This window comes from Bombina bombina, chromosome 5 (genome assembly GCF_027579735.1).
Source record: "Bombina bombina isolate aBomBom1 chromosome 5, aBomBom1.pri, whole genome shotgun sequence".
Lineage (NCBI taxonomy): Eukaryota > Metazoa > Chordata > Amphibia > Anura > Bombinatoridae > Bombina > Bombina bombina.
This window is the reverse complement of record NC_069503.1, coordinates 161,874,169-161,898,226: the sequence shown is the minus strand read 5'-3', so window position 1 is coordinate 161,898,226 and position 24,058 is coordinate 161,874,169. Positions and strand designations below refer to the sequence as shown.

At 39.8% G+C, this 24,058-nt stretch overlaps 1 protein-coding gene across 1 annotated transcript in view; it reads right to left on the bottom strand.

Moving 5' to 3' along the window:
• Window positions 1-24,058, bottom strand: part of OBSCN (obscurin, cytoskeletal calmodulin and titin-interacting RhoGEF) — a 937,038-nt gene that overhangs the window by 406,374 nt on the left and 506,606 nt on the right. Inside the window, 3 exon segments of the mRNA XM_053713767.1 lie at window positions 3,376-3,477; window positions 3,479-3,541; window positions 5,518-5,637. Coding sequence (XP_053569742.1) covers window positions 3,376-3,477; window positions 3,479-3,541; window positions 5,518-5,637 — 285 coding nt within the window.

Sequence of the window (24,058 nt, the reverse complement as noted above, 5' to 3'; positions counted from 1 at the left end):
GTGTTAGGTTTAATTGTAACTTAGGTTAGGATTTATTTTACAGGTAATTTTGTAATTATTTTAACTAGGTAGCTTTTAAATAGTTATTAACTATTTAATAGCTATTGTACCTGGTTAAAATAAAAACAAATTTGCCTGTAAAATAAATATTAATCCTAAAATAGCTACAATATAATTATAATTTATATTGTAGATATATTAGGGATTATTTTACAGGTAAGTATTTAGCTTTAAATAGGAATAATTTATTTAATAAGAGTTAATTTATTACGTTAGATTTAAATTATATTTAACTTAGGGGGGTGTTAGGGTTAAGGTTAGACTTAGCTTTAGGGGTTAATAAATGTATTAGAGTAGCGGTGAGGTCCGGTCGGCACATTAGGGGTTAATAATTGTAGGTAGGTGGAGGCGACGTTGGGGGCCGCAGATTAGGGGTTAATAAATATAATATAGGGGTCGGCGGGTGTTAGGGGCAGCAGATTAGAGCTTCATAGGATAACGTAGGTTTGCGGCGGTGTACGGAGCGGCAGATTAGGGGTTAAAAAAATTTAATAGAGTGGCGGCGGATGTGGGGGGGGCCTCGGTTTAGGGGTACATAGGTAGTTTATGGGTGTTAGTGTATGTTAGAGCACAGTAGTTAAGAGCTTATATAAACCGGCGTTAGCCCAAAAAGCTCTTAACTACTGACCTTTTTTCTGCGGCTGGAGTTTTGTCGTTAGATTTCTAACGCTCACTTCAGCCAAGACTCTAAATACCAGCGTTAGAAAGATCCCATTGAAAAGATAGGATACGCAAATGGCATAGGGGGATCTGCGGTATGGAAAAGTCACGGCTGCAAAGTGAGCGTTAGACCCTTTCCTGACTGACTCTAAATACCAGCGGTAGCCCAAAACCAGTGTTAGGAGCCTCTAACGCTGGTTTTGACGGCTGACGCCAAACTCTAAATCTAGCCGAAAGTTTACTATTGGTTTATAGCTATTAACATTTCCATAATAAGCTTTATGAGGACTGTTAATACTGTTTATTACATGCCCGATAACTAATAATTATTAATTATGCCTATTAATAATCTTATTTTGAATATTCTGTGTTTTTGGATCTAAGAACTTTCACAAACCTAGCCCTACCAGATATTTTTACCTTACTGTCTTCAGCAGAAAGGACAAGATTATAACTGCAAAGCAATGATATTTTGCTAATAAATGTTCATGGCTGTACTCCAGTACAAGTCTGGACTGACTTTTCCAAATAAGCCAAGTGGGGGGCGGGGTTTGACTACTGAAAAACACTTGCAGCAAAACAAGAATTGAATGCATTCAGAATATTTCAAATTCACCGCATATTGTAATTTATTTCAAGTCCGCAGAGCAATCTTGTAATTGAAAGGTGCTATCTCTTTAATGCTTGGAAATATATTAAAAAGTGCTTCTATTTTTATTAGCAAAAATGATTCTAGTAAAAATTCTTGCTGTTTCAGTAGCATATACAAATATTCTGTGCATACAGGGAGTGCAGAATTATTAGGCAAATGAGTATTTTGACCACATCATCCTCTTTATGCATGTTGTCTTACTCCAAGCTGTATAGGCTCGAAAGCCTACTACCAATTAAGCATATTAGGTGATGTGCATCTCTGTAATGAGGAAGGGGGTGTGGTCTAATGACATCAACACCCTATATCAGGTGTGCATAATTATTAGGCAACTTCCTTTCCTTTGGCAAAATGGGTCAAAAGAAGGACTTGACAGGCTCAGAAAAGTAAAAAAATAGTGAGATATCTTGCAGAGGGATGCAGCACTCTTAAAATTGCAAAGCTTCTGAAGCGTGATCATCGAACAATCAAGCGTTTCATTCAAAATAGTCAACAGGGTCGCAAGAAGCGTGTGGAAAAACCAAGGCGCAAAATAACTGCCCAATGAACTGAGAAAAGTCAAGCGTGCAGCTGCCAAGATGCCACTTGCCAACCAGTTTGGCCATATTTCAGAGCTGCAACATCACTGGAGTGCCAAAAAGCACAAGGTGTGCAATACTCAGAGACATGGGCCAAGGTAAGAAAGGCTGAAAGATGACCACCACTGAACAAGACAAACAAGCTGAAACGTCAAGACTGGGCCAAGAAATATCTCAAGACTGATTTTTCTAAGGTTTTATGGACTGATGAAATGAGAGTGAGTCTTGATGGGCCAGATGGATGGGCCCGTGGCTGGATTGGTAAAGGGCAGAGAGCTCCAGTCCGACTCAGACGCCAGCAAGGTGGAGGTGGAGTACTGGTTTGGGCTGGTATCATCAAAGATGAGCTTGTGGGGCCTTTTCGGGTTGAGGATGGAGTCAAGCTCAACTCCCAGTCCTACTGCCAGTTTCTGGAAGACACCTTCTTCAGCAGTGGTACAGGAAGAAGTCTGCATCCTTCAAGAAAAAACATGATTTTCATGCAGGACAATGCTCCATCACACGCGTCCAAGTACTCCACAGCGTGGCTGGCAAGAAAGGGTATAAAAGAAGAAAATCTAATGACATGGCCTCCTTGTTCACCTGATCTGAACCCCCATTGAGAACCTGTGGTCCATCATCAAATGTGAGATTTACAAGGAGGGAAAACAGTACACCTCTGTCTGAACAGTGTCTGGGAGGCTGTGGTTGCTGCTGCACGCAATGTTGATGGTGAACAGATCAAAACACTGACAGAATCCATGGATGGCAGGCTTTTGAGTGTCCTTGCAAAGAAAGGTGGCTATATTGGTCACTGATTTGTTTTTGTTTTGTTTTTGAATGTCAGAAATGTATATTTGTGAATGTTGAGATGTTATATTGGTTTCACTGGTAAAAATAAATAATTGAAAATGGGTATATATTTGTTTTTTTGTTAAGTTGCCTAATAATTATGCACAGTAATAGTCACCTGCACACACAGATACCCCCCTAAAATAGCTATAACTAAAAACAAACTAAAAACTACTTCCAAAAACTATTCAGCTTTGATATTAATGAGTTTTTTGGGTTTCATTGAGAACATGGTTGTTGTTCAATAAATAAAATTAATCCTCAAAAATACAACTTGCCTAATAATTCTGCACTCCCTGTACACCCACTAGTCAGCATTTGAACACCTCTGTTCATAGAGTCAGGGAGGACATGTATGATGAAAATGAAGTCACTGGTTAAATAAAACATGCCACCATTTTCTCTCTGAGCAGGCACAGCATTTGAATGAGGGTTCACTGGGCATGCGCAACATATGTGCATATGCTGCTGAATCATTATTGACTTTTTTCTAGAAGCATTTTGTCAATACAAGTATATAAACCCTTTGTTCAAATAAACTCATAAACCTTTTAATTCTGATCATTATGACCTTTTTAGGAAGAAACATTGTACCTGTCGTATGGGCTCTCCGAGGGCCTCCAGTGTTCCAGGATAGCTCTCAATCAATGAAACATGTAGGAAGTTCTCTGCTCTACGAGTCAACGCAGACACGATTTGAGTAGGCCTGCTCGAGCAGCGCACAGTTCTTTCCATTTCTTGCTTTGTTGCGTATCAGTTCCTAAATGTAACCAACAAAAATTACTTAGGTTGATACCTCAGCTATAGTTATATTAAAAACTACTATCTTCCTTCTGTAATGTAAATTTTTAGATAGAATTTACTTCTATTATAAAATTTTATTTGTTCTTTTGGTATCATTTGATGAAAACCAGGAGCGTAACCTCAAGAGTGTGCACATGTCTGGAGAACAATACGACAGCTAGTTTTGCAAGAATGTTATCCATATGCAAGAGTAGATTAGATGGCAGACACCTAGGTATCTCTTGAACAAAGAATAACATGCAAATGGGGCAAATTTGATAGAAATAAATAGGATTTTCTTTTTAATTGTATGCTCTGTCTGAATCACAAAATATCCTTTAAGAGAGCATTTAATAGAGTTCTGCAGTGAGAGAACAGTTTATGGACAGACGAGATTAGAATCAAGTCACTTGCGTTCAGGTGTGAGTCTTTCTTTAATAATATTCCCAATGTAAATATAGGAGACAGTGCAATGAGGAATAAATATACCTAACGTTTTAAAATTAATTCCATGGCTTGGATGTAAATTGAATCTAAACATTCCAATAAAAAATCATTAAAAATAAATATTGAGTGCACTGTATTTTATTGCTGTATATAAAAAATCAATTACTGACAGACCGTATGTTTTCAACGTTTGGTGAATTACTGCAGGAGAGTTCTCTGGGAGGATTGGAAAAGTGATCCGGTGAGCTATTTTGATTCAATTGTGACTCTCTGGTTTGCAGTGAGGATATCTTTAACGTGCCAGATTATGGTAAACATTATACAACTACACCTATAAAATGGACCATTCATTTGAATCTTTGTATGCCAGGAATGTGTATTACGTTTAGTGCACTATAATTATATATGGACATTTGTTCTGATACATTCATAGTCAAGTTTAGTAGTTGCTTATTGTTTAACCCTGTAAATGCTATATATTCAAGGAGAATTACATGTACTATATATGTTGTGGTATCAACCTGTGAAGTGTATTAACAATATTTAGCATTTGGGTACCCCGCCTTGCATAAGTGTATGCTCTTAACTATATATCAATACAATTTGTCAATGATATTGTTTTAGTGATTGATAAATCATATTTTTAATTGCAACCTTGTGAATGACTTGTTCATCTATGACACAGTATTTGGAGTTACTATCTTAAAATGGGTTTGTGCTGGCTATAATCTACTAAAATGTCTTGTTTTTAAAATATATATATATATATATATATATATATATATATATATATATATATATATATATTATATATATATATATATATATCCAAAGTGTCCATAAAGGTTTTGTGTTACAATATTCTCCAATGAAACAGTTCAACGTTTTTTACACAGTTAAAGGGACAGTCTAGTCAAAATTAAACATCCATGATTCAGATAGGGCATGCAATTTTTAAACAACTTTCCAAATTACTTTATCATCAAATTTGCTTTGTTCCCTTGGTGGTATTTTTGAAAAGCTAAACCTAGGTAGGCTCAAACTGATTTCTTAACCGTTAAAAACCACATCTTAGCACAGAGCATTTTGACAGTTTTTCACAGTTAGACAGTACTAGTTAATGTGTCATATAGATAACATTGTGCTCACCTCCTGTGGATTTATTTAGTCTACACTGATTGGCTAAACTGCATGTCTGTCAAAAGCACTGGGATAAGGGGGCAGTCTGCAGAGGCTTAGGTGCAAGGTAATCACAGAGGTCAAAAAGTGTATTAATTTAACTTTGTTGGTTTTGCAAAATTGGGGAATGGGTAATAAAGGGATTATCTATCTTTTCAAACAATGACAATTCTGGTGTAGGACTGTCCCTTTAAAGATCCTTCTACCTTGTATCATGAGAATGAAACATTTTATCATTTATATCATAATATCTTTTTGTCTTTAAATACATTCCTGTTACATTTTGTTGAATTAATTGGTGTATCACGAGAACAGTTACTTGTTTACCTTGATAATGGTCTGATATCTCTGGATCCGTATTATGGGTAATTCGAGATAGTGCTGTAGTGGAGGGGGGGTGGAGGCTTTGAGGGATCAGATAAAGCCAAAGGTATCATCAGAGTATCTCTAAAAAAAGTAATCACAAAAAAAACACATTACAACACAGAGTAGAAAATTATATTGTTTGGAACAAAGCATGATCTTTAGCCAAGGTTGGTGACCCTCTTATAGTTTTTGGTTAAAATTATATTAATTTGTGGTTGCAATAATAGTGTAGACCAGTGATAGCTATTTTTTGCTAAACACCTAGGGTTACCAGGTGTCCAGTATTTAACGGACAGTCCAGTATTAGAACTGGCTTCCACAAAATGTACATAAAAATACTGTACAGTTAGGGTTAGATTACGATTGGAGCGCTAACTGTTATGAACAAGTGAAAAGGGGTTTATTGCGGGTGTTTGTATGTGTCATTCCCCCCCCCCCCCCGTGTATTACAAGTTGAAAGTAAACACAATCTCTTGAGAGCTTTTGAAGTTTTAAAGCGCGTTGAGTTAGTGCGACCTCGGAGCTGTGGTTAACTGTTTCACAAAACAAAAAACAGAATTTTATGTTTACCTGATAAATTTCTTTCTCCTACGGTGTATCCGGTCCACGGCTTCATCCTTACTTCAATCCCTACAGGAAGTGGCAAAGAGAGCACACAGCAGAGCTGTCCATATAGCTCCCCTCAGGCTCCGCCCCCCCCGTCATTCGACCGACGGTTAGGAGAAAAAGGAGAACCATAAGGTGCAGTGGTGACTGTAGTTTACAAAAAATAAATTTAAACCTGACCAAAATGCCAGGGCGGGCCGTGGACCGGATACACCGTAGGAGAAAGAAATTTATCAGGTAAACATAAATTCTGTTTTCTCCTACATTGGTGTATCCGGTCCACGGCTTCATCCTTACTTGTGGAACCAATACCAAAGCTTTAGAACACGGATGAAGGGAGGGAACAAGTCAGGTAACCTAAACGGAAGGCACCCCTGCTTGCAAAACCTTTCTCCCAAAAATAGCCTCCGAAGAAGCAAAAGTATAGAATTTGTAAAATTTGGCAAACGTATGCAGTGAAGACCAAGTCGCTGCCTTACAAATCTGTTCAACAGAAGCCTCATTCTTGGAAGCCCATGTGGAAGCCACAGCTCTAGTAGAGTGAGCTGTAATTTGTTCAGGAGGCTGCCTTCCAGCAGTCTCATAAGCCAACCGGATGATGCTTTTCAGCCAAAAAGACAGAGAGGTCGCAGTCGCCTTTTGACCTCTCCTCTTGCCAGAATAGACGACAAACAAGGACGATGTTTGTCTGAAGTCTTTAGTTGCTTTTAGATAAAACCTTTAAAGCACGAACCACATCAAGATGGTGTAACAGACGTTCCTTGTTAGAAACTGGATTAGGACACAGAGAAGGAACAACTATTTCCTGGTTGATATTCTAATTGGAAACCACTTTTGGAAGAAACCAGGTTTGGTACGTAAACGACCTTATCTGTATGAAACACCAGATAGGGTGAATTACACTGCAAAGCAGACAATTCAGAAACTCTTCTAGCAGAAGAAATAGCTACTAAAAACAAAACTTTCCAAGATAGTAACTTAATATCTATGGAATGTAGAGGTTCAAACGGAACCCCTTGAAGAACTGAAAGAACTAAATTTAGACTCCATGGAGGAGCCACAGGTCTGTAGACAGGCTTGATTCTGACCTAAAGCCTGTACAAACGCCTGAATATCTGGCATTGCTGCCAGACGCTTGTGTAACAAAACAGACAGAGCAGATATCTGTCCCTTTAAAGAAACTAGCTGACAGACCTTTCTCCAATCCTTCTTGGAGAAAAGATAGTATCCTTGGGATCCTAATCTTACTCCATGAGTAACCCTTGGATTCGCAAAAGCAAAGATATTTCCGCCATATCTTATTGTAAATTTTCCTGGTGACAGGCTTTCTAGCCTGGATCAGAGTTTCTATAACTGATTCCGAAAACCCACGTTTAGCTAGAATCAAGCGTTCAATCTCCAAGCAGTCAGTTGCAGAGAAACTAGGTTTGGATGTTCGAATGGACCTTGAATTAGAAGGTCCTGCCTCAAAGGCAACTTCCATGGTGGAACCGATGACATATTCACCAGGTCTGCATACCAAGTCCTGCGTGGCCACGCAGGAGCTATCAGAATTACTGAAGCCTTCTCCTGTTTGATCCTGGCTACTAGCCGGGGGAGAAGGGGAAACGGTGTAAAGACATAAGCTAGATTGAACGACCAAGGCGCTACTAAGGCATCTACCAATGTCGCCTTGGATCCCTGGACCTGGACCCGTAACGTGTAACTTTGGAGTTCTGACGTGACGCCATCAGATCCAGATCTGGAATGCCCCATAGCTGGGTCAGCTGAGCAAAAAACCTCTGGGTGGAGTTCCCACTCCCCCGGATGGAAAGTCTGACGACTCAGATAATCCGCTTCCCAGTTGTCCACTCCTGGGATGTGAATTGCTGATAGATGGCAGGAGTGATCCTCTGCCCATTTGATGATCTTGGATACCTCCCTCATCGCCAGGGAACTCTTTGTTCCCCCCTGATGATTGATGTACGCTACAGTCGTCAAGTTGTCCGACTGAAATCTGATGAATTTGGCCTCCGCTAGTTGAGGCCATGCCTGGAGCGCATTGAATATCGCTCTCAATTCCAAAATGTTTATCGGGAGAAGAGATTCTTCCCGAGACCATAGACCCTGAACCTTCAGGGACTTCCAGACCGCGCCCCAGCCTAAGAGGCTGGCGTCGGTCGTGACAATGATCCACTCCGGTCTTCGGAAACTCATTCCCTGAGACAGGTGATCCTGAGACAACCACCAGAGGAGTGAGTCTCTGGTTTGCTGGTCCATCTGAATCTGGGGAGAAAAATCTGCATAATCCCCATTCCATTGTTTGAGCATGCACAGTTGCAATGGTCTTAAATGAATTTGAGCAAAAGGAACCACGTCCATTGCCGCAACCATTAGTCCTATTACCTCCATGCACTGAGCTATGGAGGGTTGAGGAATGGATTGAAGAACTCGACAAGTGTTCAAAAGTTTTAATTTCCTGACCTCTGTCAGAAAGATTTTCATTTCTACCGAGTCTATTATTGTTCCCAGGAAGAGAACCCTTGTGAACGGGACAGAGAACTTTTTTCTATGTTCACCTTCCACCCGTGAGACCTTAGAAAGGCTAGAACAATGAACGTATGAGCCCTTGCTTTGTGAAAGGACGACGCCTGTATTAAAATGTCGTCTAGGTAAGGTGCTACTGCAATGCCCCTTGGCCTTAGCACCGCTAGAAGGGGACCCTAGCACCTTTGTTAAAATTCTGGGAGCAGTGGCCAATCGAAGGGAAGAGCCACAAAACTGGTAATGCTTGTCCGAATGGTTTCCATTTTGAATGATGGAACTCTGAGGAATTTGTTTAGGATCTTTAAATCCAGAATTGGCCTGAAAGTTACTTCCTTTTTGGGAACTACAAACAGGTTTGAGTAAAATCCCAGTCCTTGTTCTGCTGTTGGAACTGGGTTTATCACTCCCATTTTTAAAAGGTCTTCTACGCAATGTAAGAATGCCTGTCTCTTTATCTGGTCTAAAGATAAGCGAGACATGTGGAACCTTCCCCTTGGAGGAAGGTCCTTGAATTCTAGAAGATACCCCTCAGAGACAATTTCTAGTGCCCAGGGGTCCGGAACATCTCTTGCCCAGGCCTGAGCAAAGAGAGAAAGTCTGCCCCCTACTAGATCCGGTCCCGGATCGGGGGCTACCCCTTCATGCTGTCTAGGTAGCAGCAGCAGGCTTTTTGGCCTGTTTACCCTTGTTCCAGCCTTGCAATGGTTTCCATGCTGGTTTGGGCTGGGGTGCGTTACCCTCTTGCCTAGTGGCTGTAGAGGTAGAAGCCGGTCCGTTCCTTAAATTGCGAAAGGAATGAAAATTAGACTTATTTTTAGCTTTGAAAGGTCTATCCTGTGGAAGGGCATGGCCCTTTCCCCCAGTGATATCTGAAATAATTTCTTTCAACTCTGGCGCCGAATAGGGTCTTACCCTTGAAAGGAATATTAAGCAATTTTGTTTTGGACGACACATCTGCCGACCACGATTTAGTCAAAGCGCTCTACGCGCCACTATGCGAAACCAGAATTTTTCGCCGCTAATTTAGCTAACTGAAAAGCGGCATCTGTAATGAAAGAATTAGCCAACTTCAGGGCGTGATTCTATCCATGACTTCATCATAAGAAGTCTCCTTCTGGAGCGAGTTTTCTAATTCCTCAAACCAAAAAGCAGCTGCAGTGGTTACAGGAATAATGCAAGAAATTGGTTGAAGAAGAAAACCTTGTTGAACAAAAATTTTCTTAAGTATAACCTTCTAATTTTTTATACCATAGGATCTTTGAAAGCGCAACTGTCTTCTATTGGTATAGTTGTGCGCTTAGCTAGCGTTGAAACTGCCCCCTCTACCTTAGGGACCGTCTGCCACGCGTCCCTTCTGGGGTCAACAATGGGGAACATTTTCTTAAATATAGGAGGGGGAACAAAAAGGTACACCTTCCACTGTAGCCTTTACCTTCATTAGGGATTATTTTAGTAGGAAATAAGCCTCTCTGGAGTCTTTTATGATGCCTCTTGACTCCCCACATGAAGCTGCATGGACTGCCTAGGCAAAAACAACTGCGCAATTGAGGCCTGAAAATGAGGCCTCCTCCCTCTTCATTCCAGAGTGGAGGGGTCTTTCTGACTAGATTTAGGTGTCCAAATAAGTGCCAGGCCGAAATTAAACCCCAAAAGTGTTTTAAAGTCGGAAAAAACACCTTATTTATAGTGAAAAACATGCTAAAAAGCAATCGATTTTAAAGCCCACAATAGTGTCAACCAGCATAGAGCCCTAAATATAAGCCATCATTTTATACAGAGTCTAAGAAAAAAATGGCTTACCTATCCCAGAGGGAATTTCTGACAGTCTTCTAGCATTACATGGTCTTGTTAGAAAAATGACTGATCATACCTGAAGCAGTTAAGCCTGCAAACTGTTCCCCCCAACTGATGTTCTCTGGTTTCAACAGTCCTGCGTGGGAACAGCAATGGATTTTAGTTACTGGTGCTAAATCATACTCCTCTCAACAGAAATCTTCATCACTTTCTGCTGTAGAGTAAATAGTACAAACCGGCACTATTTTAAAATAACAAACTCTTGATAGAAGAAATAAAAAACTACAACTAACACCACATACTCTTTACCACCCCCGTGGAGATGCTACTTGTTCAGAGCAGCAAAGAGAATGACTGGGGGGGCGGAGCCTGAGGGGAGCTATATGGACAGCTCTGCTGTGTGCTCTCTTTGCCACTTCCTGTAGGGATTGAGAATATTCCACAAGTAAGGATGAAGCCGTGGACCGGATACACCAATGTAGGAGAAAAGTGTCACAAAACACATCAAAAATACATTGAAACGTACAGTTACACTCATAATAACACTGTCTAATAAACATTATTTAAAAAGAAATATTACACAAAGAAGTTATAAGGGCTCAAAGATATGAGGTCTCAGGTGTTAGAAAAAGGCAGGCAAACGGATTTAACTTAGAGATACATACATATACACGTCTAAAGATGGATACATATATATATATATATATATATATATATATATGTGTGTGTACCTATGTATTTATATGTGTATATATGTATTTGCAGACAATTATACACATATAAACTCATAAAGACATTTGTGCACACATATAGAAGTGCATTGGAGCCCTTTGCAGTTAAGAAGATGAAAACACGTAAAAGCATATTTATGCAAATTCATATTTAATAAAGATTTATATAGTGTGTTAACTGAAAATATTTCACACTCCAATGTTCTGCACATAGGGGAAAATGTTCTGTGTATTCATAAATAGATATCCATATATATATATATATATATATATATATATATATATATATATATATATATATATATATATATATATATATATATATATATATATATATATATATTTATATATACACACAATATAGAAAAAATAACTCATTGTGTAGTTCATTAACAAATCTAGACAGGCCCAGAGGCTTGTTTACTCACAGAAAACCTCTGAATTACATTGTTTCCAATGCAGCAAAGGATTCTGGGTAAGATATGCAAATTAAGTACACAATGACACACCTTTTTACGAAACAGCTGTCCTGGGATGGTTATGAATCACTGCACTAACCCTAGCTAAGTTTATAAGCTGTGTGAACAGCGATACTTTGGCGTAAAGGGAACCTGCTGAAAAGCAGACTGAAGTAAAAAGGTGTGTCATTGTGTACGTAATTTGCATATCTTACCCAGAATCCTTTGCTACATTGGAAACAATGTAATTCAGAGGTTTTCTGTGGGTAAACAAGCCTCTGGGCCTGTCTAGATTTGTTAATGAACTACACAATGAGTTATTTTTTCTATATTTTGTGCGTAGTGGAGGATTTTAAACTCACCTTTTATCTCCCCCTAATTTAAAATGTTGTTGTTTTCTGCTCGGAATCAACTTCACCCAGCAGTGATTCTACCTACTCCCAGCTGATGAGTGGCAAAAACCACGAAACAGCTGTCCTGGGATGGTTATGAATCACTGCACTAACCCTAGCTAAGTTTATAAGCTGTGTGAACAGCGATGCTTTGGCGTAAAGGGAACCTGCTGAAAAGCAGACTGAAGTAAAAAGGTGTGTCATTGTGTACTTAATTTGCATATCTTACCCAGAATCCTTTGCTGCATTGGAAACAATGTAATTCAGAGGTTTTCTGTGGGTAAACAAGCCTCTGGGCCTGTCTAGATTTGTTAATGAACAACACAATGAGTTATTTTTTCTATATTTTGTGCGTAGTGGAGGATTTTAAACTCACCTTTTATCTCCCCATAATTTAAAATGTTGTTGTTATATACACACACAAATATATATATATATATATATATATATATATATATATATATATATATATGTATGTATGTATGTATGTATGTATGTATATATGTATATATTTATACCTATATATAATCATTTAAAATATAGGTATAGATATATATTGTACAAAAATAACATCAGATATATATAGAAATATGTATTTAAGAATAAATAGAACATATTCTGCTATGTGAAGAACATTGAAATGTGAAATATTCATATTTTCATGTCGGGTTAGCACACTTGAGAATATGCGATCGTTTTTGCATGCAAGTAGGGTGTTCAATTTCCCCCCACTTTTTTTGCTCCATTGACTTCTATGGGGTAATACATTAACATGTGCCATATTCTAAGTTTGGCTTTTTACACTCGTTGGGTTAGCAAGCGAGCAAAACAAAGTTTACTTTCAACTTGTAATACGAGCGCTCCCTGACACAGGCAAAAAGCTCTTTCTTCTAGCTTAGTTAACACTCGAGTGGCCCTTAAAGGGACACTGAACCCACATTTTTTCTTTCGTGATTTAGATAGAGCATGACATTTTAAGCAACTTTCTAATTTACGCCTATTATCAAATTTTCTTCATTCTCTTGGTATCTTTATTTGAAATGCAAGAATGTAAGTTTAGATGCCGGCCTATTTTTGGTGAACAACCTGGGTTGTCCTTGCTGATTGGTGGATAAATTCATCCACCAATAAAAAAGTGCTGTCCATAGTTCTGATAAAAAAAAAAAAGCTTAGATGTCTTCTTTTTCAAACAAAGATAGCAAGAGGATGAAGAAAATTCGATAATAGGAGTAAATTAGAACGTTGCTTAAAATTGCATGATCTATCTGAATCACAAAAGAAAAAAATTGGGTTCAGTGTCCCTTTAAGTGATGACATCAAATCTAAGACGTGATTTTGGTATATAGCTGATGGGCTACAGGGCTCTCATCTGAGGGCTGGTAATGGGATTAGCATATAATGACCCTGCACATTTCTTTAAAAAATAGCATTAGGACTAAAAATGAAAGACAAAAACATATTTATCATGGTATATTTATTTCAGAATAACCCATGTACTTTTGAAACATTTTATAGACTCAAACTTTATAATATTCTAATGACATCCTTAGACATTAAACAGTAAATTAATGATAGAAAGGATGGTGCACTTAAAGGAAAGATTAGTATGAGAATAATATGTAGATGTATTTTTTAAAGTTTCATTAGTTGTTTAAATATTGACAAAATAAGTGTAAAGTTTTAGGGGCCGATTTATCAAGCTTCGTATGGAGCATGATGCCCCGTGTTTCCGCCGAAACAGAAGTTATGAAACAGCGGTCTAAAGACCGCTGCTCCATAACCTGTCTGCCTGCTCTGTGGCGGCGGACAGAAATCAACCTGATTGGATACGATCGTGTTAATTGACACCCCTGGAATCTGCAGGGGGCGGCGTTGCACCAGCAGTTTACAAGAACTGCTGGTGCAATGATAAATGCAGAGAGCGTATGCTGTCGGCATTTATCGATGTGCAGCGGACATGATCCACAATATCGGATCATGTCCGCTCGCACATTAATAAATAGGCACCTTAGTGTCTATCTAACAATATAATAATTTATAATAATAATAATTTGTGATTTATATAGCACTTTTCTCCCTTGGAGACTCAAAGCACTTTACAAGTATACCAACATAAAAACAATGGGAGCTGCCATGTTGTAACTTAGGTTACTTTCTCTGCTGTGGCCAATTAGGTACAATTATAAATAGGTCACTAGAGTGTGCAGCCAATGGCTGTGTGGAATATGTTTTGCACTTCTATTTCTAACAGGAACTGAAAAGCTCCTAATTTCAGAATGGAATGACAGGAAAAGGGAACAAAATAAATAATGAAAATATATTGCAAAGTTTTATTTATATATTCAATTTATTATTTTATATTACCACCTCAAATCGTTTAATGTCCCTTTAAGATTTGTTGCATTAAGATTTTCTCATGCACGTATAGGATATAAGTATACAAAGGCATGCCCAAAAGGTGAGCATAGGTGCAGGAAAGCTTATGCTCTCATTAAAGTTACCTTAAAATAAAAAGTGATACAAACACTTTAAAATGTAGAATAACAAAGACATAGTATTGATTTTTTATCTCTCTTCATCAAGAAATGAACTCTACATTGAAAAAAGGTTGCAAGGTTTTTAAAGGTGTCAAGCAGACAGATAGACAGACATATAGACAGAAAGATAGATAAATAGATTAGATATATAGATAATAGATAAATAAATAGATAGATAGATAGATAGATGATAGATAGATAATTAGATAGATAGATTTGTTTTAAAAAATCCTAACAGCACTAAAATTATTTTCCTATTTTCCCAAGATTAGCGTTTGGAGCTGGTCCAGAGATTAAATTATTAAGTATTCATTCCTAATGCCTGAGATATTTTTAGAAATGTAATTTGCTAGGGTTTAAGTTCAAGAAATAGAACCGCGTATATAATTTATTACTCTAAACTGCAATTCCTGATTATAATAAAGAATAAAATTAAGTGCATCCGATGCTAAATATGCTTTTTTGGTTCCAAAAATAAATATCATTACTTTAAATGTATATAAGAAAAGAGGAAATAATTAAATGTAATGTTTTTGTCAAAAGCTGGTATTTTAACTTTGCTGATTTTATTTTTTCTTTCAATTATTTGCGTTTTATTTAAAAGCGTTGTGACACGTAAGCAAGTCTCTGAAAGTGGGTGTCTGTATTCCGGTGACTCAACCAGCCTGTAGTACAGTAATAGCAAGAACTATGTGTGCAACTATAACAATATAGGAACAATTTCCCATACCTGAAATCACTGCAATTATTGTTTTGTTAAATGTATAAAAATATAAGTTAACCACTTACCATCCAAATTATTTTTGCTTATTAAAACCAAAATAGTTGTATGGCAAATACACACATAGGGCCAGATAACGAGTGGAGCGTTAATTAATGCTCCCGCTCAAGCGTTATTTGAACGAGAAGCGCTCGTCGGGTTGCGCTCGTTTTATGAGTTGAAACTAAACTGTTTTTTCGCTCTCTCCAACCCACTGGTTTTCAAACCTGTCTTCAGGCCTCCCCAACAGGCCAGATTTTCAGGATTACCTTGGATGAGAGCAGGTAAAATAACCATGTTTATTAAGCTTCTGATTATTTCACCTGTGCTCCAGTTCAGATATCCACAAAATGTGTCCTGCAAGGGAGGCCTGAGGACAGGTTTGAAAACCAGTGCTCTAACCCGATGAGCGCAAAAAACATAATTTATGCTTACCTGATAAATTTATTTCTCTTGTAGTGTATCCAGTCCACGGATCATCCATTACTTATGGGATATTAACTCCTCCCCAACAGGAAGTGCAAGAGGATTCACCCAGCAGAGCTGCTATATAGCTCCTCCCCTAACTGCCATTACCAGTCATTCGACCGAAAACATGCAGAGAAAGGAAAACCATAGGGTGCAGTGGTGACTGTAGTTTAATGGAAAAATTACCTGCCTTAAAGTGACAGGGCGGGCCGTGGACTGGATACACTACAAGAGAAATAAATTTATCAGGTAAGCATAAATTATGTTTTCTCTTGTTAAGTGTATCCAGTCCACGGATCATCCATTACTTATGGGATACCAATACCAAAGCTAAAGTACACGGATGACGGGAGGGACAGGCAGGCTCTTTATACGGAAGGAACCACTGCCTGAAGAACCTTTCTCCCAAAAACAGCCTCCGAAGAAGCAAAAGTGTCAAATTTGTAAAATTTGGAAAAAGTATGAAGAGAAGACCAAGTTGCAGCCTTGCAAATCTGTTCAACAGAAGCCTCATTCTTAAAGGCCCAAGTGGAAGCCACAGCTCTAGTAGAATGTGCTGTAATTCTTTCATGAGACTGCTGGACAGCAGCCTCATAGGCTAACCGTATTATGCTACGAAGCCAAAAGGAGAGAGAGGTAGCCGAAGCTTTTTGACCTCTCCTCTGACCAGAATAAACGACAAACAGGGAAGACGTTTGTCGAAAATCCTTAGTTGCCTGTAGATAAAATTTCAGGGCACGGACTACATCTAGATTGTGTAGCAGACGTTCCTTTTTCGAAGAAGGATTAGGACACAAAGATGGAACCACAATCTCTTGATTGATATTCCTGTTAGTGACCACCTTAGGTAGGAACCCAGGTTTAGTACGCAGAACTACCTTGTCTGAATGAAAAATCAGATAAGGAGAATCACAATGTAAGGCAGATAACTCAGAGACTCTTCGAGCCGAGGAAATCGCCATTAAAAACAGAACTTTCCAAGATAACAACTTGATATCAATGGAATGAAGGGGTTCAAACGGAACCCCCTGTAAAACATTAAGAACTAAGTTCAAACTCCATGGTGGAGCAACAGTTTTAAACACAGGCTTGATCCTAGCTAAAGCCTGACAAAAAGCTTGAACGTCCGGAACTTCTGACAGACGTTTGTGTAAAAGAATGGACAGAGCTGAAATCTGTCCCTTTAAGGAACTAGCGGATAAACCCTTTTCTAAACCTTCTTGTAGAAAAGACAATATCCTCGGAATCCTAACCTTACTCCATGAGTAACTCTTGGATTCGCACCAATATAAGTATTTGCGCCATATCTTATGGTAAATCTTTCTGGTAACAGGCTTCCTAGCCTGTATTAAGGTATCAATAACTGACTCAGAAAAACCACGTTTTGATAAAATCAAGCGTTCAATTTCCAAGCAGTCAGCTTCAGAGAAATTAGATTTTGATGTTTGAAGGGACCCTGGATCAGAAGGTCCTGTTTCAGAGGTAGCAACCAAGGTGGACAGGATGACATGTCCACTAGATCTGCATACCAAGTCCTGGGTGGCCATGCAGGCGCTATTAGAATCACTGATGCTCTCTCCTGTTTGATTCTGGCAATCAATCGAGGAAGCATCGGGAAGGGTGGAAACACATAAGCCATCCCGAAGGTCCAAGGTGCTGTCAAAGCATCTATCAGAACCGCTCCCGGATCCCTGGATCTGGACCCGTAACGAGGAAGCTTGGCGTTCTGTCGAGACGCCATGAGATCTATCTCTGGTTTGCCCCAACGTCGAAGTATTTGGGCAAAGACCTCCGGATGAAGTTCCTACTCCCCCGGATGAAAAGTCTGACGACTTAAGAAATCCGCCTCCCAGTTCTCCACTCCCGGGATGTGGATTGCTGACAGGTGGCAAGAGTGAGACTCTGCCCAGCGAATTATCTTTGATACTTCCATCATTGCTAGGGAGCTTCTTGTCCCTCCCTGATGGTTGATGTAAGCTACAGTCGTGATGTTGTCCGACTGAAACCTGATGAACCCCGAGTTGTTAACTGGGGCCAAGCCAGAAGGGCATTGAGAACTGCTCTCAATTCTAGAATGTTTATTGGTAGGAGACTCTCCTCCTGATTCCATTGTCCCTGAGCCTTCAGAGAATTCCAGACAGCGCCCCAACCTAGTAGGCTGGCGTCTGTTGTTACAATTGTCCAGTCCGGCCTGCTGAATGGCATCCCCCTGGACAGATGTGGCCGAGAAAGCCACCATAGAAGAGAATTTCTGGTCTCTTGATCCAGATTCAGAGTAGGGGACAAGTCTGAGTAATCCCCATTCCACTGACTTAGCATGCACAATTGCAGCGGTCTGAGATGTAGGCGTGCAAAGGGTACTATGTCCATTGCTACTACCATTAAGCCGATCACCTCCATGCATTGAGCTACTGACGGGTGTTGAATGGAATGAAGGACACGGCATGCATTTTGAAGCTTTGTTAACCTGTCTTCTGTCAGGTAAATCTTCATTTCTACAGAATCTATAAGAGTCCCCAAGAAGGGAACTCTTGTGAGTGGAAAGAGAGAACTCTTCTTTTCGTTCACCTTCCATCCATGCGACCTTAGAAATGCCAGTACTAACTCTGTATGAGACTTGGCAGTTTGAAAGCTTGAAGCTTGTATCAGAATGTCGTCTAGGTACGGAGCTACCGCAATTCCTCGCGGTCTTAGTACCGCCAGAAGAGCACCCAGAACCTTTGTGAAGATTCTCGGAGCCGTAGCCAATCCGAATGGAAGAGCTACAAACTGGTAATGCCTGTCTAGAAAGGCAAACCTTAGATACCGGTAATGATCTTTGTGAATCGGTATGTGAAGGTAAGCATCCTTTAAATCCACTGTGGTCATGTACTGACCCTTTTGGATCATGGGTAAAATTGTCCGAATAGTTTCCATTTTGAACGATGGAACTCTTAGGAATTTGTTTAGGATCTTTAAATCCAAGATTGGCCTGAAAGTTCCCTCTTTTTTGGGAACCACAAACAGATTTGAGTAAAACCCTTGTCCTTGTTCCGACCGCGGAACCGGATGGATCACTCCCATTAATAAAAGATCTTGTACGCAGCGTAGAAACGCCTCTTTCTTTATTTGGTTTGTTGACAACCTTGACAGATGAAATCTCCCTCTTGGGGGAGAGAATTTGAAGTCTAGAAGGTATCCCTGAGATATGATCTCTAACGCCCAGGGATCCTGGACATCTCTTGCCCAAGCCTGGGCGAAGAGAGAAAGTCTGCCCCCCACTAGATCCGTTCCCGGATCGGGGGCCCTCGATTCATGCTGTCTTAGGGGCAGCAGCAGGTTTCCTGGCCTGCTTGCCCTTGTTCCAGGACTGGTTAGGTCTCCAGCCTTGTTTGTAGCGAGCAACAGCTCCTTCCTGTTTTGGTGCAGAGGAAGTTGATGCTGCTCCTGCTTTGAAATTACGAAAGGAACGAAAATTAGACTGTCTAGCCTTAGGTTTGGCTCTGTCTTGAGGCAGGGCATGGCCTTTACCTCCTGTAATGTCAGCGATAATTTCTTTCAACCCGGGCCCGAATAAGGTCTGCCCTTTGAAAGGTAAATTAAGCAATTTAGATTTAGAAGTAACGTCAGCTGACCAGGATTTTAGCCACAGTGCTCTGCGTGCCTGAATGGCGAATCCGGAATTCTTAGCCGTAAGTTTAGTTAAATGTACTACGGCATCTGAAATAAATGAGTTAGCTAACTTAAGGGCTTTAAGCTTGTGTGTAATCTCATCTAATGGAGCTGATTCAAGTGTCTCTTCCAGAGACTCAAACCAAAATGCTGCTGCAGCCGTGACAGGCGCAATGCATGCAAGAGGTTGCAATATAAAACCTTGTTGAACAAACATTTTCTTAAGGTAACCCTCTAACTTTTTATCCATTGGATCTGAAAAGGCACAGCTATCCTCCACCGGGATAGTGGTACGCTTAGCTAAAGTAGAAACTGCTCCCTCCACCTTAGGGACCGTTTGCCATAAGTCCCGTGTGGTGGCGTCTATTGGAAACATCTTTCTAAATATCGGAGGGGGTGAGAACGGCACACCGGGTCTATCCCACTCCTTAGTAACAATTTCAGTAAGTCTCTTAGGTATAGGAAAAACGTCAGTACTCGCCGGTACCCGCAAAATATTTATCCAACCTACACATTTTCTCTGGTATTGCAACTGTGTTACAATCATTCAGAGCCGCTAACACCTCCCCTAGTAATACACGGAGGTTTTCCAGCTTAAATTTAAAATTTGAAATATCTGAATCCAGTTTGTTTGGATCAGAACCGTCACCCGCAGAATGAAGCTCTCCGTCCTCATGTTCTGCAAATTGTGACGCAGTGTCTGACATGGCCCTAATATTATCAGCGCACTCTGTTCTCACCCCAGAGTGATCACGCTTACCTCTTAGTTCTGGTAATTTAGCCAAAACTTCAGTCATAACAGTAGCCATATCCTGTAATGTGATTTGTAATGGCCGCCCAGATGTACTCGGCCCTACAATATCACGCACCTCCCGAGCGGGAGATGCAGGTACTGACACGTGAGGCGAGTTAGTCGGCATAACTCTCCCCTCGTTGTTTGGTGAAATATGTTCAATTTGTACAGATTGACTTTTATTTAAAGTAGCATCAATACAGTTAGTACATAAATTTCTATTGGGCTCCACTTTGGCTTTAGCACATATAGCACAGATATCTTCCTCTGAATCAGACATGTTTAACACACTAGCAAATAAACTAGCAACTTGGAAATACTTTTCAAGTAATTTACTATAATATGAAAACGTACTGTGCCTATAAGAAGCACAGAAAAAGTTATGACAGTTGAAAATTAATAAACTGAAAAGTTATAGCATCAAATCTTTGTAAAAAACACAATTTTAGCAAAGGATTGCTCCCATTAGCAAAGGATAACTAACCCTGATAGCAGAAAAAAAAAATAAAAAAAATACAGAAATAAACGTTTTTTTTATCACAGTCAACTACAATCTCACAGCTCTGCTGTGAGTGATTACCTCCCTCAAAACAAGTTTTGAAGACCCCTGAGTTCTGTAGAGATGAACCGGATCATGCAGGGAAGACAATAAACTTCTGACTGAATTTTTTGATGCGTAGCAAAAGCACCAAAAAAGGCCCCTCCCCCTCACACATAACAGTGAGAGAGATCAGTAAACTGTCATAAATTAAATAAAACGACTGCCAAGTGGAAAAAAATAGTGCCCAAAACATTTTTTCACCCAGTACCTCAGAAAATTAAACGATTTTACATGCCAGCAAAAAACGTTTAACATTAATAAATTGAGTGTTATTAAAAAGCCTGTTGCTAGTCCCTGCAAATTAGGCTAAAGTTTTATGCATACAGTATAATTCCAGTGAAGTGCCATTCCCCAGAATACTGAAGTGTAAAATATACATACATGACAGCCTGATACCAGTTGCTGCTACTGCATTTAAGGCTGAGTTTACATTATATCGGTATGGCAGAATTTTCTCATCAATTCCATTGTCAGAAAATAATAAGCTGCTACATACCTCTTTGCAGATTAATCTGCCCGCTGTCCCCTGATCTGAAGTTTACCTCTCCTCAGATGGCCGAGAAACAGCAATATGATCTTAACTACTCCGGCTAAAATCATAGAAAAACTCAGGTAGATTCTTCTTCAAATTCTACCAGAGAAGGAATAACACACTCCGGTGCTATTATAAAATATCAAACTTTTGATTGAAGGTATGAAACTAAGTATAATCACCACAGTCCTCTCACACATCCTATCTATTCGTTGGGTGCAAGAGAATGACTGGTAATGGCAGTTAGGGGAGGAGCTATATAGCAGCTCTGCTGGGTGAATCCTCTTGCACTTCCTGTTGGGGAGGAGTTAATATCCCATAAGTAATGGATGATCCGTGGACTGGATACACTTAACAAGAGAAAGGCGAAGTTAGAATATTGCGTGTGAGTTCACATATTCCCCCATAGAAGTCAATGGAGAAAAAAAGTGGAACCCCCCCCGCCATCTTCTTCTTCCACGTTGGGGCCCTCTTCATCCTGGCTCCTGGTGCCCATCATCGAGGTGGCAGAGGCGGACTTTATCAGCCTCTTATGCCGCCTCCGCTCCACATCTTCCTTTTTTTGGCTCCCTTACATGAGCCCTCGTCTTCATGTGGTCGCTGCCGCACACTGAAATTCTGGAAGCGCGGAACCCAAATATATAGGGGTACCACTTAATTCCTACACCTTATTGGCTGATTTGAATCAGCCAAATAACAAGAACGTCTTTAAATTTAAATTCTACTTATCCTTTTCTATTGGATTATTAGAATTTAAATTTAAAAACTTTCTTGCCATTGTCTGATTCAAATAAGCCAATAGGGATTTGACTTAATTAAAATCAGCCAATCGGGATTAAGTGGTACCCCTATAAATAGGGGTTCAGCGCTTCCAGAATTTCAGTGTGAGGCGATCACATGAAGATGAGGGCTCATGGAAGAGAGCCAAAGAAAAGAAGATGCAGAGCGAAGGCAACGGAAGAGGCTGGCAATGCCTGCCTCCGCGAAGATGGGATCCTGATGCCAGAAGCCAGGATGAAGAAGGCCCTGAAGTGGAAGACGATTGCTGAGTGGAGCCATGGAAGAGGCCGCTGAAGTCCACCTGCACTGCTGTGAAGATGGGCCCTCTGCCCCAGGAACCTGGATAAAGAGGGTCCAACGTCGGATCAAGAGGAGCCGGATTTCCCAACGGTGAGTACAACTTTTGGGGTTAGTTAGGTTTTTTTTTTGGGGTGGGTTTTATATTTTTAAGAATTATTTTTTTATTTTTACTTTTCTTTTCTAGCATAGGCTTTTTAGATTTTGTTATTTTGGGGGTGGGGGGGTTACTTGTATTAAAGAGAGGGGTTTTGTAATTGTATTTTTATAAAAGAGCTGCAATAACTTTAGGCAATGCCCTACAAAAGGCCCTTTTAAGGGCTATTGTAATTTTTTTTTTCGTATAAGGGTTTATTTTTTTTTGTTTTGGGTTTTTTTACTTTATAGGGCATGTAGATTAGTGTTAGGTATAATGGTGGGTGTTTTATTTTGGATACTGTAGTTTACCATTTTATGTAACTTAGATTTTTTTAATTTTATTGTAATTTATTTTTTATTTTTTTATTTTGTAACTTAGGGAATTTAGTTTAGAGGGGGGAGTAGTTTAGTGGGGGGGGGGGGTAGGTGTTAGGTAGAATAGGGTTAGGTTGCGTTTGGGGTTGTGGGTTGTTTAGGTTTAATTTTAACTTTTTTAAACTTAGATTTTCATATTTTATTGTAACTTAGGTGGGGTTATGTCTTAGGTAAGTTTGCATTTGGGGTATGTGGCAGTATAGCGGTTAATAGTTTAGTACTTGTGGTGGGTATGTGGCGGTATAGAAGTTAATAGGATAGATACTTGTGGTGGGTATGTGGCGGTATAGGAGTTAATAGGATATATATTTGCGGTGGGTATGTGGAGGTTAAGATATTTGTTAGTGTAGTGTTAGTTTGCGATTGTGGGATACTTCGGTTTAGGTATTAGGATTAGTGGTTAGGCGCGGTAGTAATATTTCAAAGGATCCTTTTACTATACATCGCCAATATGGGCGGCGATGCTGGGTGTAATCTATAGCCAGTATCACCGACCAATGGCATGTATTGTAAACGCCTTTTGGTGATGCAGCTCCCTTGGAATATTTTGCCACCTCAAAATCATCAGGGCCTCTGACTTAACCCTTTACTAAACTACCTGACTTCTACTGTCCATATCCCCCAATAGTCTGACTCCCTTTCCCATAATAACACTGTGTCAAACATTCCCCCCTCTGTGTGACTCCCGAACCCCCTTACTGACTTGCAGCTCCCCCTGTCTAACTTACTCCACTACTGATCTATCCCCTCTAAATTCTCCTGCCCTCCCTCTGTCTGATAAGGTCTACTTGGCCATTGCATACCTGACCTCTTACCATTGTGTTTTACCCTTCTCTCTGTCTGAACCCTCCCATAAACCTATATCTCCCTTACACTGGCTGCTTCTTTAAGGACATCATAATCCTAATCTTAAAACATTACCCATCTCGTTACTCACCTAACCCCAGTGCCTCACTCACTACCCCCTCACTAAACACCTTGTATATCTTACCCTCTCTGCCTCTGAAAAGCGTATCTCTGTACCCTCCTCTCTTTTCTCTCTATAGTGTGCACTAGCCCCATA